The 17,932-nt window shown below is 37.9% G+C and overlaps 1 protein-coding gene across 1 annotated transcript in view; it reads left to right on the forward strand.

Annotated features, from left to right (window-relative positions):
• Positions 1-17,932, forward strand: part of TM2D1 (TM2 domain containing 1) — a 48,056-nt gene that overhangs the window by 18,836 nt on the left and 11,288 nt on the right. Inside the window, exons 4-5 of the mRNA XM_061121730.1 lie at positions 5,709-5,800; positions 14,009-14,082. Coding sequence (XP_060977713.1) covers positions 5,709-5,800; positions 14,009-14,082 — 166 coding nt within the window. The remainder of the gene's footprint in view (positions 1-5,708; positions 5,801-14,008; positions 14,083-17,932) is intronic.

A 17,932-nucleotide genomic window follows, 5' to 3' on the forward strand; every position in this document is an offset into this window, starting at 1 on the left:
AACCAAGTATTTCTTTGATATCCATTGTAACTTCTCCTCTTTTATTTCTGATTTTACTTATCTGAGTTCTTTCTTTTTTTAAGTGAGTCAGGCTGAAGGTTTGTCAAGTTTATCTTTTCAGAGAACCAGCTCTTAGTTTCATTCATCTTTTCTATTTTCTTTTTAGTCTCTGTTTCATTTATTTCCAAGTTCATTTTTATTATTTCCTTCCTTCTACGGATTTTGGGCTTCATTTTTTTCCTTGTTTTTTCTAGTTGCTTTAAATGTATGGTTAGATTATTTGTGGTTTTTCTTGTTTCTTGAAGTAGACCTGTATTTCTATAAACCATTCTCTTAGTACTGATATTACATGTGTGTCAGAGATTTTGCTATGTTATATTTTCCTTTCTCTTCAGATATTTTTTAAATTTCCCCTTTAATTTTTTCACTGATGCAATAGTTGTTCAATAGTTTGTTGTTTAGTCTCCACAGATTTATGACTTTTCCAGCTTTCTTCTTAAAATTGATTTCTAGTTTCATACCATTGTGGTCAGAAAAGATACTTGATATAATTTCAGTCTTCTTAAATTTATTAAAGCTTGTTCTGTGCCCCAGCAGATGGTTTATCCTTGGGAACATTCTGTGTGCCCTTAAGAAATATGTTTATTCTGTAGATTTTGGATAGAATGTTCTGTATACATCTATTATTAAGTCTCTTTGGTCTAGTGTTTCATTTAAGGTTGAGTTTTCCTTGTTCTCTTTCTGTCTGTGTGATCTATCCATTTACTGTGGGCTGTTACCATCTCCTTCTCTCACTGTGATGCTGTCAGTTTCTCCCTTTAAGTCAGTTATATGCTTTATATATTTTGGTGCTCTGTTGTTAGGTGCATATGTATTAATAAATATGTTTTCTAAATGAATTGCACCCTTTATCGTTAGTATATAATGCCCGTCTCTGTCTTTTGTTAACTTTTTTGGTCTGAAGTCTGTTTTGTCTGATATGAGTATGGTTACGCCTGCTTTCTTTTGGCTGCCAGTTGCTTAGAGTATCATTTTGCAGCCCTTCACTTAGAACTGAGATGCGTCTCCTAGAGTCAGCATATAGTTGGGTCTTATGTTTTACTCCATCCAGGCACTCTGTGTCTTCTGCTTGGTGAATTCAATCTATTTACATTCAGAGAGGGTGCATGTGTGTGTGTGTGTGTTTGCCATGCTGTGTGGCATGCAGGATCTTAGTTTCCCAACCTGGGATCGAACCCATGCCCCCTGCAACGGAAGAACAATCTTAACCATGGGACCACCAGGGAAGTTCCCATTTAGTGTGATTATTGATGTATGAGGACTTGGTATTGCCATTTATCTTTTGTTTTCTGGTTGTTCTGTAATTCCATTGTTTCTTTTTCTTTTCATTTCTGTACAAGAAAATGGTAGTCTTCTATGATGTTTTTCTCAGTTTCCTCTCCTTTTTTTTATGTTTTGTGTCTCTGCTCTAGATTTTTGTTTTTGTGGTTGTCATGAGGTTTGCATAAATATCTCAAAGATAGTCCTTTTTCTGTTGGTGGTATCTTTTTAAAAATTTTTATCTATTTATTTTTGGCTATACTGGGATCTTCGTTACTGCACAGGCTTTTCTCTCGTTGTGGTGAATGGGGGCTACTCTCTAGTTGTGGTGTACGGGCTTTTCATTGCGATGGCTTCTCTTGTTATGGAGCACAGACTCTAGGGCTGCACAGGCTTCAGTAGTTGCAGCACATGAGCTCAGTATGTAGCTTCTGGACTCGAGAGCACAGTCTCAGCAGTTGTGGCACACTGGCTTAGCTGCTCCTCGGCATGTGGGATCTTCCCAGCCCAGGGATCAAACATGTGTCTCCTGCATTGGCAGGCAGATTCTTTACCGCTGAGCCACCAGGGAAGTCCTGTTGGTCGTAGCCTATCCTCATATTCCTATAGAGGTTGCCTCTTTTTTCCTTTTTCCCTTTTATATTTTTGTTGTCACAAATATGTCTCAGCACAGAATACTGTGAATTCATTAACAAATTGATGTCGTTATAGTTATTTTTTTCATCCTTTAATCTTTGCTATAATTAAGTGTTTAACAACCTGTTTTTAATGATTTGTGTTTTGTTTTAATTTGGCTGTGCCGAGTCTTCATAGCAGCATGAAGGATCTTTGTTGCCACATACTGGATATTTAGTTGTGGCATGTGGGATCTAGTTTCCTGACCAGGGATTAAACTGGGGCCCCCTGCATTCAGAATGCAGAATCTTAACCACTGGACCACCAAGAAATTCCCAGCAACCCATTCTGATATATAGTTACCGTTTTCTGATTCTATTTATTTATTAGCTTAAAATTTTTTGTACTTTTGCTTTTTCATTTCAAGTAGAATTTTTTTCAGCATTTCTTGTAAGGAAAGTCTAGTGATGATAAACTCCTTCAACTTCTGTTTGTCTGGGAATGCCTTTATTTCTCCCTATATCTGAATAAAACTTATGCTGTATAGAGTATTCTTGGCTGACAGTTTTTATCTTTCAACATTTTGAGTTTGTCATTCTGCCCTGTCCTGGCCAATAGAGTTTCTGCTGAGAAATCTGCTGATCATCTAGTGGGGATACCTTAGTAGGTTGCTGTCTTTTTTCCCCCTGGCTGCCTTTAAAGTTGTTTCTTTGTCATTGACTTTTGACAGTTTTAATGTGTCTTGGGGAAGGTCTTTTTAGGTGTTCTATTTGCTACGTGGGCTTGTATATCTAGCCCCTTTCCCAGATTTGAGACATTCTCAGCTACTACTTTGAAGGGGGCGACAGAAGATGAGATGGTTGGATGGCATCACCACCTCAGTGGACATGAGTTTGAGCAAGCTCTGGGAGTTGGTGATGGACAGGGAAGGCTGGCGTGCTGCAGTCCATGGGGTCACAGAGTCAGACATGACTGAGTAACTGAGCTGAACAGATATTACTTCCTTAAATAAGCTCTGTTTCCTTCTCCTTCTCTTTTCCTTCTGGTATACCCATTGTCCTTATTTCGCCTTTCTAATGGAGTTGGATAGTTCTTGTAGTTTCTTCATTAAAAAAAAAAAAAAAAGACTTAGTTCTTACTCCTCTTTCACCTGAATCATTTCTCAGTTTCTGTCTTTAAGCTCACTAATTCTCTCTTCCATATGGTCTACTCTATTTCCAGTGTTTTTTAATGCCATTCTTCATATCATTTATTGAGCTCTTCAGCTTCATAACTTCTGTTTGGTTCTTTTTTAAGAGTTTCTTTCAGTGTCTTGGATAAAATGTTCCTTCTTTTCATTAATTTTTTTCCTTAATTCATTGAATTGCTTTTCTGTTTTCTTATAGCATGTTGAGTTTCTTCCTGATAGCTATTTTGAATTCTCTGTGAGACCACAGTTTTCTGTGATTTTAAGTTTGGTTTCTGGAGAATTGTCATTTTCTTTTTCTGATGCTGTGTTACTATGGCTTTTCATGGTGCTTGATGAGTTGTTCCTTTGCTGGCATGCTTGAGGTAGTGAATGCCTTTCTCATTTAGGTAGAGCTTTATTTACTTTGATTCTAACAGTTCAACAGGTTGGTAATTAGAGTATTTTTTTTTGTTTTTCAGTAGATGGCACTGCAGCACAGTTTATAGCTTGGCTTCTCTTACCTGAGATGCCTCTGGCTATATTTAACTGGCACTTTCTACTCTCTATCACCTCTGCCAGAGGTGTCACCAGTTCCCTTATCATCTCTGCTTCTTTCCTCAGGGGTTACTGGTGCCCTAATGCTGCAAGAGTTGCTGTCGTTACTGGCATCACCACCAGGGACACCAGGATGGCAGGTCTCTCTGCCACAAGTGGGGTTGCCTGGGTTGTGGACTCTGCTGTAGCGGTGAGGGCAGGGGAGAGCCAGATTTGTGGGTGCTGTGGGATGGAACAGAGTCACAGGCGCTGCTATGGCCCTTCAAGTCTTTCTTAAGGCTGCTCTGTTCTGTATTTTGCCCTCATTGTTGCCAGAACTGCTCTTGGTGAGGTCACTAATGATCTCCTCTTGGTTAAATTTAGTGGTAAATTCTCAGGCATTCTTATATCATCCATCAGTCACATTTGGCACAGTTGATCACTCTGTTCTTCTTAATACACTGACTTCACTTGACTTCCAAGATACCACACACTTTTTTTTTATTTTTTACTTTTTTATTTTGTATTGGAGTAAAGCCAATACACCTGATAATTTCAGGTGGACAGCAGAGGGATTAAGCCATACATATACATGTATCCATTCTCCCCTAAACTCCCCTCCCATCCAGGCTGCCACATAACATTGAGACGAGTTCCCTGTGTTATACAGTAGATCCATGTTGATACCACACTCTTTTGGTTTTACTTCTTCCTCCCTGTTACTCTTTTCTGGTTTCGTCTCTTCTTCATCTGGGAAGGTTTGTTGTACATTATTGTGACAATAGCTCGCAAATACTCCCCTGCAGTCTATCTTCAGCATAGCAACTAGAGTGACTATTTTCACACCATACCTCTGCTTACCTCTGCAGTGGCTTCACATATCTCTCAGAGTAAAAGACGGTGTTTTTATAGCACTTAACAATGATGTTCAAGGCCCTGCATGATCTGCCCTCTTTGCCCTGTTCTCTCTCTGACCTTGTCTCCTTCTGTTCTTCCCCTTCCTCCATTCCTCCTACACGTGCTTCCTTAATAGACCTTGAACACGCCAGGTAGGCTGCCTTTGCAACAGCAGTTTCTTTTGTCTGGGACACTCTTCCATCAGAGGCATGGCATGGCTAAATCTCTTACCTCCCTTAGGTCTTTGCTGAAATACCACCTTCTCAATGAAGCTTACTCTTGTCACTCCACTTAAATGGCCCTTATCTGTATCACTGGCATTCTGAATTCCCTATACAACCTAATCCACTTCTTTTTTCATAGCATTTATGACTGTCTTTTTTTTTTTTTTAATATTTATTTGTTTGACCACACCAGGTCTTAGTTGCAGCACATGGGGTCTTCAATCTTCATGTCTCCATACAGGATATTTTAGTTGCAGCACATGGGATCTAGTACCCTGATCAGAGCTCGAACCTGGGCCCCCTGCATTATAAGCACAGTCTTAGCCACTGGACCACTAGGGAAGTCCTTCTTTATGACTTTCTAACACACAATTTATATGTTTAGGTCTATGGGCTTCCCTCATAGCTTAGTTGGTAAAGAACTAAGTTGGTCTCCTGCAATGCAGGAGACCCCGGTTCGATTCCTGGGTTGGGAAGATCCCCTGGAGAAAGGATAGGCTACCCACGCCAGTATTCTTGGGCTTCCCTTGTGCTCAGCTGGTTAAGAGTCCTCCTGCAATGCGGGAGACCTGGGTTCAATCCCTGGGTTGGGAAGATTCCCTAGAGAAGGGAAAGGCTAACCACTCCAGTATTCTGGTCTGGAGAATTCCATGAACTGTATAGCCCATGGGGTCGCAAAGAGTTGGACACAAATGAGAGACTTTCACTTAGGTTTATTACTTGCTGCCACTAGATTGTAAGCTCTTTAAAGGCAGGAATTTTTATCTCTTCTGCTTATTTATATATCCCAGTAGCCTGAAATAGTCCCTGGCACTCAGTAGCCACTCAAAAAGCATTAATTGAATGGATGAATGAACTGATTAACAAACAGTAATAATTAACATTATTTTCTAAAATGTTTTCATGTTGGAAATATATGAATGTGACATTCAGGTTCTGATTCTGTGCAGGAATGGCTATTCATACAAGGTGGCAGTTGCACTGTCTCTTTTCCTTGGATGGTTGGGAGCAGATCGGTTTTACCTTGGATACCCTGCCTTGGGTGAGTGTACTTTATTTAAAAAAAAAATTCTTGTGAAACTTGTAGGTAAATGTACCTATTCTTATAGATTAAATCTCTGCATACTATTAATAGTTACAGGTTCCATGTAGCTGGAGTTGAATAGTCAATGTTTTTCTCTGATTACAGAGCTAGCAGTTAGCTCTGTAGTGAACTTGGGTAAAAGATACTGACTTTGTTTTTTTTTCATCTTTATGAAAGCACACACTCAAGACAGTGCAGCCATTAGGATAGTAGACTGGAGTTGTCATTGCTAGTGCTAGGTACACATTGGGTATTCAATAAATGTTTTAGGAATAAATGCGTATCTTTTCCTATCCCTCCAAAAATATTTGCCTTCTACCTGGATCTCTATCAGTGTTACTTTGGGAATAGAAACTACTTCTTTCAGGAGAAGTTGGGGTTGGAACTGCAGCAACCAGTATGAGCTGCTGTGGAGCCCGATTATTACCCCTAGCATCCTTCCCCACACCTTCCTCCTGGTTGTAATTTATACATTTACCATAGTTATTAATGCTTCTGAAAGCGAGTCACATTTGATAATAGCTTTGGTTTAAATAGTACTTTCACATGTCTCCCCTTATTTGAGCCTTAAAACTCTCTGAGTTTATCATCCTGTTTAAATCTGCTTTAACAGGTAGGGAAATTGTCACCAGAGAGGTTAAAGGATTTGCTACCTCTGGAGGCCTTGCTTTATACTCTGATATATTTGTTATCATCATTGTTTTATGGATAGGAAACTTGTCATGAGATTAAGAGATTTACCCAAGGACACTCATCCAGTGACCTGAATTTGAACCCAAATACTCTGGCTCAAGAGATCATGCTTTATTTACTGTAGTACTTTGCTTCTATATTAGCCCTTCAGTGAGCAGTTTTAAAGTTTCTGAGTGCTCTGCTTTCTAACTACCAAAGCTAATCTTATTCTTTCCATCTTGCTACCCACCAGAGATCAAAGAGGAATCTTCACTGTGAGGTTCAGTTCAGTTCATTCTCTCAGTCGTGTTCGACGCTTTGCCACTCCATGGACTGAAGCACACCAGGCTTCCCTGTCCATTACCAACTCCTGGTGATGGCTTGAGAGCTGGCTCAAACTCATGTCCAGCAAGTCAGTGATGCCATCCAACCATCTCATCCTCTGTTGTCCCCTTTCCTCCTCCTGCCGTCAGTCTTCCCCAGCATCAGTATCTTTTCTAATGAGTCAGTTTTTCGCATCAGATGACCAAACTATTAGAGCTTCAGCTTCAACATCAGTCCTTCCAATGAATATTTAGGACTGATTTCTTTTAGGATTGACTGGTTTGATCTCGTTGCAGTCTAAGGGACTCTCAACAGTCTTATCCAATACCACAGTTCAAAAGCATCAATTCTTTGGTGCTCAGCTTTCTGTAGGTCCAACTCTCACATCCATACATGACTACTGGAAAAACCATAGCTTTGACTAGATGGACCTTGGTTGGTAAAGTAATGTCTCTGCTTTTTAATACGCTGTCTAGGTTGGTCATAGCTTTTCTTCCAAGAAGCAAGCGTCTTTTAATTTCATGGCTGCAGTCACGATCTGCAGTGATTTTGGAGCCCAAGAAAATAAAGTCTCTCATTGTTTCCATTGTTTCCCCATCTATTTGCCATGAAGTGCTGGGACCAGGTGCCATGATCTTAGTTTTTTGAATATTGAGTTTTAAGCCAACATTTTCACTCTCCTCTTTCACTTTCATCAGAAGGCTCTTTAGTTCTTCTTCGCTTTTTGTCATAAGGGTGTTGTCATCTGCGTATCTGAAGTTATTGATATTTCTTCCTGCAATTTTGATTCCAGCTTTTGCTTCATCCAGCTAAGCATTTCTCACGATGTACCCTGCATATAAGTTTAATAAGCAGGGTGACAATATACAGCCTTGACGTACTCCTTTCCTCATTTGGAACCAGTCTGTTGTTCCATGTCCAGTTCTAACTGTTGCTTCCTGACCTGCATACAGATTTCTCAAGAGGCAAGTCAGGTGGTCTGGTATTCCCATCTCTTGAAGAATTTTTCAGTTTGTTGTGATCCACACAGTCAAAGACTTTGGCATAGTCAATGAAGCAGAAGTAGATATTTTTCTAGAACTCTCTCTCTTTTCTTCATTATATAAATTTTATATTAGGATTAAATAAGGGAAATATGTTGAGGGTGAGATTAAATTAAATTTAATAAGATCCAAACATTCCTTTAAGAAAAATTTTTCTTTATAGATACTTTATGTATATAGCATTATTTCCTCTGATTGATTTATTCTCATACATGTGCTGCTTTAGCTGAACCCTTTTTTCAACATGAAGCCTTATTTTTCTAATATTCTGTCTTTGTGTTTTTAACTGTGTTAACATCTGTGATTTTTCTTTACATGGCAATAATTGGTATATTTTGTTTTGGCCATCTGTAGCATTAAAAGATTGTGGATTCTCAAAGATAATAGCTCTTTTGGAGCAGTTAATGGGCGGAGAGATACTCCTTTCATGTTGATAATACTTTTAAGTGTAAATATTTTCTTATGAGAATAACAAAGTGTTGTATATTTTTAAGCCCCAAACTTCAAAATCTTTGGTTATTTTATTCCTTTTTTCTTTTTAAGTTTGGAGTTACCAGTTTGGACTGGCATATTATATCCACAGATCATGGGACAAATAAAAGTATAGGGATTTGTAGGTTAAACTCTTCTACGATTTGAAAGCTCTCCTTTATTGGTATAGGCAGAAAAAGAATAGAGATACCTAATTACCAAATCATTACAGAACACTTGTGCTTTGGCACAAGCAGCTTCAGTATGAAATAATCTACATTCTCTAAAATGGTTACACAGAAGAGTATTTGCAAGACTCAACCTGTAATAAAGCAAAATATACCCCAAATTTTTTTTAAATACCAAAAACTAATCTCTGTGCTTTTTATTTTATACCCAAATAAATCCTTTTATTGAATTTGTATACTTTAAATGTAAAATTTAAGTTACTAAAGTGTAAATAAAGTATACTGAAAACATGAGCTTTTTGAATATCATCTGGCAGCATAATCTTTTTGGAAGAATATATCTACGACAGTAATAACTCAGGATAAAAATGGATCCTTCTTGATTAGAAACATTTTTATTTGGAATTTCAAAACTTTAAAATCTAAATACATCATTTCTTTCCTTGATAAGCAAATAGGATCTGTACAAAGAGACCTAACAACTTTTTTACTTGGATAAAAAAGTCAGTCTACTTTTGGTTGTTCACAAATCCCTCCCTCCATCTTTTAAAAAATTAGTGTTGGTGCTCAAAACAACGAAATACACACAAGTAATGGTTTGCATTGGTTTTGATATAAAAGGGATTGGCCTCTGTATACTGGTGCCAAATCAAATCTTGCAGACAGTTTTGGATGAAGTAGAAAAGAATAGCTTTATTGCTTTGCCAGACAAGAAGGGACACGACAGACTCCTGCCCCCAAGAACTGTGTCCCAACCCAGGAGGATTTGATGAGGAGCTCATGGACCGAGGAGCCTGGTAGGCTACAGTCCATGGGGTCGCGAGAGTTGGACCCGACTGAGCGACCTCACTCTATAGCACTAGTTTCAAGGTGGGGCTGCTGACAAGTTAGCCTGTGTGCAGTGCCCGCACACCTCTCATCCGGCCTCAGTTAATCTTGAAGAAAAGTGAAAAAAGTGAACGTCACTCAGTCATGTAGACTCTTTGTGACCCCATGGACTATACAGTCCATGGGATGCTGGCCAGAATACTGGAGTGGGTACCCTTTCCCTTCTCCAGTTGATCTTCCCAACCCAGGTCTCCTGATTGCAGGCAGATTCTTTACACCAGCTGAGCTACAAGGGAAGCCCAAGAATACTGGAGTGGATAGCCTGCCCTGTCTCCAGGGGATCTTCCCAACCCAGGAATCAAACCGGGGTCTCCTGCATCACAGGCAAATTCTTTTTCAACTGAACTATCAGGGAAGCCCTAATCTTGATGAGCCTCTCTGATTCCTGGCCTTTGTTGGCTGCTCCTCCCTGTTTAGCAACTGTTCACATCTGCCCTTTGGAACTCAGGAAAGGTCATGGAGGCTGGATTCTCTTCCCTTCAAAAAAGAAAACAGGGGACAAAAGGGCCAGGAGCACCACAGGGTCCTGGTCATTTTCAGTTTTAATAAATGCTGTTTAAAGTGTATGTTACTTTGTGTTTTTCAAGTTGATCATAGATTGTTTCTAGTTCTTTGATAGTCATATAACAAATATTCATCAAACTCTGCCATACGGTTCAAGGAATTGACTTGAATAAGACAGATGAGAACCCTGTCTTCAGGAGTTTACATGGCATAGGAAGACAGAGAATTAATGAACAAACCAAGAAATAATTTCTGATCAACACCGTGGTGGAAATAAATAGGAGACGTGCGATAGAGTGCTGGGGCTGTTGGGGGGAGTGGCATGCTCGAAGAATTCTCTGAAGTACCCTGAGATGAGAAGAGCTGCAGGAAGAACACCATTGGAAGAGGGCATCAGGAGGGCAGAGGCGCTGGCACAGTTCCATTTTCTTCATAGAGTAGCAGTTCAGTGAAGACAAACATTTTTCAAACCGTTCTTTTTTTTTTTTGGCTGTGCTGGGTCTTTGTTGTTGCACACGGGCTTTCTCTAGTTGTGGTGAGTGGGGGCTGCTCTCTAGTTGTGGCTTGCAGGCTCAGTGTTGTAGTGCTAGGGCTTAGTTGCCCAATGGCCTGTGGAATATTCCTGGACCAGGGATCAAACACATGACCCCTACATTGGCAGGCAAATTCTTAAGCACTGGACCACCAGAATGCGAAGTCATGTAGGCCTGTGGAAGCAAAATCGTCGTCTGAGGAGACCTTAGAAATAGCTGTGAAAAGAAGAGGAGCAAAAGGCAAAGGAGAAAAGGAAAGATATATCTATCTAAATGTGGAGTTTCAAAGATTAGCAAGGAGAGATAAGAAAGTCTCCCTAAGTGATCAGTGCAAAGAAATAGAGAAAAACAGTAGAATGGAAAAGACTACAGATCTCTTCAAGAAAATTATAGATACCAAGGGAACATTTCATGTAAAGATGGGTGCAATAAAGAACAGAAACAGTATGGACCTAAGAGAAGCAGAAGATATTAAGAAGAGGTGGCAAGAATACACAGAATAATTATACAAAAAAGATCTTAATGACCCAGATAACCATGATGGTGTGATCACTCACCTAGAGCCAGACATCCTGGAGTGCGAAGTCAAGTGGGCCTTAGGAAGCATCACTACGAACAAAGCTAGTAGAGGTATGGAATCCTGGTGAGCTATTTCAAATCCTAAAAGATGATGCTGTTAAAGTGCTGCACGCAGTTTGCCAGCAAATTCAGAAAACAGCAGAGGCCACAGGACTGGAAAAGGTTAGTTTTCATTCCAGTCTCAAAGAAAGGCAATGCTGAAGAATGTTCAAACTACTGCACAATTGCCCTCATCTCACATGCTAGCAAAGTATTGCTCAAAATTATCCAATCCAGGGTTTAAGAGTACATGAACCATGAACTTCCAGATGTTCAAGCTGGATTTAGAAAAGGTAGAGGAACCAGAGATAAAATTGCCAACATCCGTTGGATCATGGAAAAAGCAAGCGAGTTCTAGAAAAACATCTACTTCTGCTTTATTGACTATGCCAAAGTCTTTGACTGTGTGGATCACAACAAACTGAAAAATTCTTCAAGAGATGGGAATACCAGACCACCTGACCTGCCTCTTGAGAAATCTATATGCAGGTCAAGAAGCAACAGTTAGAACTGGACATGGAACAACAGACTGGTTCCAAATTGGGAAAGGAGTAGGTGAAGACTGTATACTGTCACCCTGCTTGTTTAACTTACATGCAGAGTACATCATGCAAAATGCTGGGCTGGATGAAGTACAAGCTGGAATCAATATTGCTGGGAGAAGTAGCAAAAACCTCAGATATGCAGATGACACCACCCTTATGGCCAAAAGCAAAGAAGAACTAAAGAGCCTGTTGATGACAGTGTAAGAGGAGAGTGAAAAAGTTGGCTTAAAATTCAGCATTCAAAAAACTATGATCATGACATCTGGTCCCATCATTTCATGGCAAATAGATGGGGAAACAATGGAAACAGACTTTATTTTCTTGGGCTCCAAAATCACTGCAGATCGTGACTGCAGCCATGAAATTAAAAGCTGCTTACTCCTTGGAAGAAAAGCTATGACCAACCTAGACAGTGTATTAAAAAGCAGAGACATTACTTTACCAACCAAGGTCCATCTAGTCAAAGCTATGGTTTTTCCAGTAGTCATGTATGGATGTGAGAATGGGACTATAAAGAAAGCTGAGCACCAAAGAATTGATGCTTTTGAACTGTGGTGTTGGAGAAGACTGTTGAGAGTCCCTTGGACTGCAAGGAGATCCAACCAGTCCATCCTAAAGGAAATCAGTCCTGAATATTCATTGGAAGAACTGATGCTGAAGCTGAAACTCCAGTACTTTGGCCACCTGATGGGAAGAACTGACTCATTGGAAAAGACCTTGATGCTGAGAAAGAGTGAGGGCGGGAGGAGAAGGGGACGACAGAGGCTGAGATGGTATGATGGCATCACTGACTTGATGGCCATGAGTTTGAGTAGGCTCCGGGAGCTGGTGATGGACAGGGAAGCCTGGTATGCTGCAGTCCATGGGGACACAGAGTTAGATGCGACTGAGTGACCAAACTAAACTGAACCACCAGAGAAGTCTATGATCCATTCTTAATGTTCTTTTTATAAACAAATTGAAGGAAGGGAAACTGTGATATTTCCAAAATACTCTGTGAAGAGGAATGCAATTAGAAATAAATGAGTAAATGGATATAATACATATACTGAATGAATGGATAAATTTCCTTGGGCAGCTATACTAAAGCGCAATTAATGGAAAAAATAATTAGAGGAGTTGTTGTATAAGATGGTGAATAAAAAGTTCGGGGTCTTTAGGAAACAGAAAGACTGAGAGGATTTATTCATTTTAACAAATATTGAGCATCTCCCATGTGCCAGGCAATGTTGTAGGTACTAAGGACACAGAAGTAAACAAGACAGATAAAAGACCCTTCTCTAAGGGGACTTCCATGAGACAGATGGTAAACAAATGTAAAATATGAGGTAGGTGATAAGTGTTTTGAAGAGAACCAAAAGCATTATTTTACGTAGTGTCTATATTTTAATATTTTAGAAATTATTTCCAGTATGTGTTATCCTAGTACTTAGAACATTGTTCTACTGTATATCTAATACTAATGGGGGAAATGGGGAATCATCTAATTTACCTACATATTTCAGTCTTACTTGTATATTTCCAAATGTGTGCCAGGAGGTGATCTCATCCATTCTTACAATTTTAGCTGGAATCTATTTGTAGTTGATGCTTAGAACTACCCTTTCACGAAGAGTCTTGCTTCATATCATCTTTATATCTCAAATGGGATGTCTGGAGAGCAGTTCAGGTTTAAATATAGAAGAGAGATTACTCATCCCACCCTCCACCCTCAATCTGCCTCTTCTGATTTCATCATCATGTTTTTATGTTGTATTATTATATGTCCTAGATTCTGTGCTCTGTTATCATCTGTTTTAGTACCGTAGCTCTAAGGTTGGAGCCAAGGACAGAGGTGTACACAGAATTGGTGATTTTGACCGTAGACCTAATAAGAAACATAAGATTGCTTAGGAAAACATATAGGATAAATTGAAGATAATTGGGTTACTAATCAGTGTTTTTTTACAGATTACTTTTTTATGCCTTGACAGTATTTAACTTTCTACTATAAATATATATTAAAATTTGTATCTACAGTGTTATTAAGTGTACATAAATAAGGGTTTAGGACTAAAAGGTGTTCTGTAACTCTGTGTGCTGAGATTTAAAGATTTATTTTCTTAGGCCTTTTCTCTTAAGTTTTGTAAGATTACATTGAGTTTTTACTTCAGATCATATTGTTTAAGCGAATGAATCATTTTTTGTAGTTTTTCTGTGTAGAGGGTCTTTTAAACTTTTCTCATATTTTTAGGTGAAGATTTGATTTTTTTTAAGTGTTAATTTTATACTCTTGATATAAAGCATTTGTGGTATATGTAATGATTTATTGGGAAATGGAAAAGTTTTTTAATATTTATAAGGCTTTCCAGGTTATAAATGACTTTACCTTCTTTTCTAGGTTTGTTAAAGTTTTGCACTGTGGGGTTTTGTGGAATTGGGAGCCTAATTGATTTCATTCTTATTTCAATGCAGGTGAGTTAGTTTCAATCTAGAAGATGAACTACTTTTACATTCAAATTTGAGTTCTGAGGTACATTTTAAGTATGTTATAAAACAGGTAGGAATGCTTTTTCATTTTTCTTCAGATGCTAGATCTAAAGGATCCATGGCCATGTTTTCAAGTAGCATTTTCCAACCTGTGTTCAATTAGTAGTTCTAAAAGACATAAGAACTTCTTTAAAAAGGATCTGTGCTCAAATATGATTTGTAAATGTGAGTGCAACTGAGATACAGAGATTTCTTTACTGGATAACTTCTCAGAAGCTTAAAAACTTGCAGTATGAACCTCTAAGAGGGATTAAGGTTATAAATGTTTCCAACTTATTGTCTCTTTTCCTGTTACAGCTGCATTGTCACTCACTGTAAGAGGACACTGGTGGGAGTCTTGTATTTACATGTGAATTTGTAGAAGCAGCAACAAAGTTTTTTTGCACTGGACAGGTTCTTTATACTAGTATTCTCTTGGCTGCAAATTGTACAAACTGAAATCCAGCTAGCTGCAGCCAAAAAAGAAAACAGGAATGTCTGGGAGTGCTCTGGAAAATGCAGGAGTGGGGCTGGTCTTGGACAAGACCAAATCCATGGTCAAATGATGTACTCACCACTCTCCTCCTCTTCATCTCTGCTTCTCTGTGTTAGCCTCATTTTCTCCTGCTGCAGAGGTTTGTGAAATGCTAACCTTAAGCATTCAAAAGTTCACCAGATATTTCCTATTCCTATTTCCACCAGATATTTCCCACCAGATAGTTCCTACTAAACTGGTTGTGGTTAACTCAGGGGGATTCTTAAATTAGAGAAGAGATGAATTTATCACAACAAATGTCACAAAACAGCATTTCAGTAATCATTTATGGAGCACCTCATGTCTTCAGCAAGTGTGTCAGTGTGTATTTAGATTATCATCAGTTTTGCTCTTCTTTTTCATACAGTATTTCCATTCCTTAATTCTGTCTGCTTGATGTTATCCTTATGCTCTAAAAGAAAGTCAAAATCTAGGAGAATTTTGGTAACATACTGTGAGGAGGGGACCATACTGTGAGGAGGAGGCAACATATGGACCAATAAGATACCAGAATTAAACAAGGAAAATATTTGGTTTTAAACTTGGAATTTTCCTGTCTTTATTCATAAACATATGCCTAACCAAATATCCTGCCTTCTCTGACTGTGGGACAGGCAAGCAGGCATGAAGAGGCTAAGGTTCTTCTGCACATATGCTTGGAAATGGGTTTCTCACTTAAACGAGGATCCAAGGAACTTAATGTACTATTGGGATTCTTTAAGGTATACAGAATTCAGTATCTTTAAAACCCAGCCATTTAGTTAATATTTCACACTAGGTTCTTTCTTTGGTGATATCAGTGCTTTGTAGCTTTATTTATGTCAAATTATAGAGTTTATTTGTTGATTCAGCCACTATTTTCTGGTACACGCATAAATGAACTTTTCAGAACTAATAGTTCTTTCAGCCACTATTTTCTCGTACACGCATAAATGAACTTTTCAGAACTAATAGTTCTTTTCTTAAATATCTAGAATTGAGACTATCACATCAACAAATTATTGAGGTAGATTTAGAATGTTTGAATTTCTACACTAGGTTTCCCTAAATAAGACATTTTAATAGGGATGACCGCTGTAGACTGCTTTCAGACCAGGGGAAAAATTACTTTTTTCAAAAGTAGCCAAGTAAGATATATAGCCTTATTCTACCTGTTGTTTAATATATTTGACATGTGATGTTGAATGTATTCATTTTAGAGAATTATTTTTTCAGTCAATCAAGTAAGTTTTTACTATAAATATCATAAATTATGTTAATATTTTTGTCTTCGATATACTTTTTCAATTTCTCATAAATCTTTTACATTCTATCATCTTTGTTTATTCTTCTTTTCTTCTTTATTTTCTCCATCCCTAATTCTTTTCTTTTTACCATTAAATATTACTCCCCAATGAATTGCAGTGTTTTTTCTTTTGGGCTGTGATGCCAGAACTATATTGTTCATGAACTCAAGAACTATAAAAGCATACTTTACTTCACAGTGTTTATAAGAAAAATCCAGGAAAATCCTCCTTAAAAAAATAGGTCTGGTTATTTCATCTTTGAACTGAAACAATGTAAAGTATAATGCATATATTACTAAGGTAAGTAAGCTTTAAATATATCTATACTTACTAAAAATGCTTTCATGAGTTTATCTGTTAGTAAACTTTTAAATTTTTTCTTTTTTTGTTCTAAAAGAATATGCAAATAGCACTGTGTGAATGAATGGTATAAAACAATACATAGAATTAATTCATTTGTTTTGTGCATTCAACAGAGTTTAAATCAGTGGTACATGTATAGCATACAGTTTTTCAATTATAGGCAACTTTGTGTATAACTGCTGTGTATATAGTTATTCATAAGGCAGGTCTGAAAACTTTAAAACACTCACTTTATGCTTATATGTATTCATACATATCGTGAAGGATAAATTAGGTAATTTGCTTTTTTATCAGAAAAAATATGAGAATATTTGATTTCATTTAAACCTCTTTTCTCACTCACACAATGAACGTTTTTAATTATATCAAAACCACTGATGTGTACTTGACCAACAGAAAGAAAAGAAAATTTATTCTCTTAAGTAGAGACAAGACAGCCACGAATCAGAAAGATGAAGATGGATAGAGGGAAAATGGAAATATATGTTGGAATGTAGAAAGTTTTTTAAAATGAAGTATGTCAAGATTCTTTGTGATAATTTTTAAAAATTCATTTTCATTCCTATCAGCATTGCAGAGTAGATTTCCTTGAAAGACTATTAACTATGTAAGTAGCAAAATATACAAAGCAATATAATCTCCAAGACAGTTTTAATTTTATAAATAAATTTATTAAATATCTCATTAGTTTGGCATTTAATATATGTAAGTTGGGGAGCTTATGTAAGGTGTAAGGTGGTGCATATATGCATATATGTAAGGTGGTGCAGTGGTAAAGAATCCACCTGCCAGTGCAGAAGATGCAAGAAGCGTGAGTTTGATCCCTGGGTCAGGAAGATCTCTTGGAGTAGGAAATGGTAGCCCCCTCCAGTGTTCTTGCCTGGAAAATTCCATGGACAGAGGAGTCTGATAGCCTACAGTCCATGGAGTTGCAAAGAGTCAGACACGACTGAGCCACTGAATACACACACATATATAACTCATTTTAGCACTGAGTTTTTGTATTATTTTTTTGTATTGTTTTTGTATTATTTTTTTTAGCTTTTACACACCAGGTTTGATTTTTCACACATAAATTTCTTGAGGAGAAAGATTTTTATTAATCTTCTGTAGTACTAATAGTATGCTCAACATATTCTCTCAAAATTTTTGCTGATTTGAGCTGAATGCAGTGTAACTTGTGAAAAGTGTGTCTTTGTGCCAATTATAGGGAAGCTGGGTTAAAAATGGTAGTTTTTTAAAAGTGAATGCTTTTCTTTAGGTCTTTAAAGTTCTAAATTTCATAGGGCACATGAGCTAATGAACAAAAATAAACGTTGGTATGATAAAGTATAAATAGCAAGTTTTATACCATAAGTGAAAATGACTTAGCACCATTTAGGTATAAGTTGGGGTCCTTGCCTGAAAGGAACTTAAAATCTCACTCTCTCAGAAGTGTTGTGAGGATAACATCCCACTTATTATCAGAAATATCTCATTGGAGAAATTCTCTGGCAGTCCGGTGGTTAGGACTTCATGCTCTCACTGCCAAGGACCTGTTTCAGCCCATGATCGGGGAGCTAAAATCCCCTAAGCCATAAACCATGCTGGGCAGCCATCTCCTTGGGAACTG

The sequence above is a fragment of the Dama dama genome, chromosome 20 (assembly GCF_033118175.1).
Source record: "Dama dama isolate Ldn47 chromosome 20, ASM3311817v1, whole genome shotgun sequence".
NCBI classification, from domain to species: Eukaryota; Metazoa; Chordata; class Mammalia; order Artiodactyla; family Cervidae; genus Dama; species Dama dama.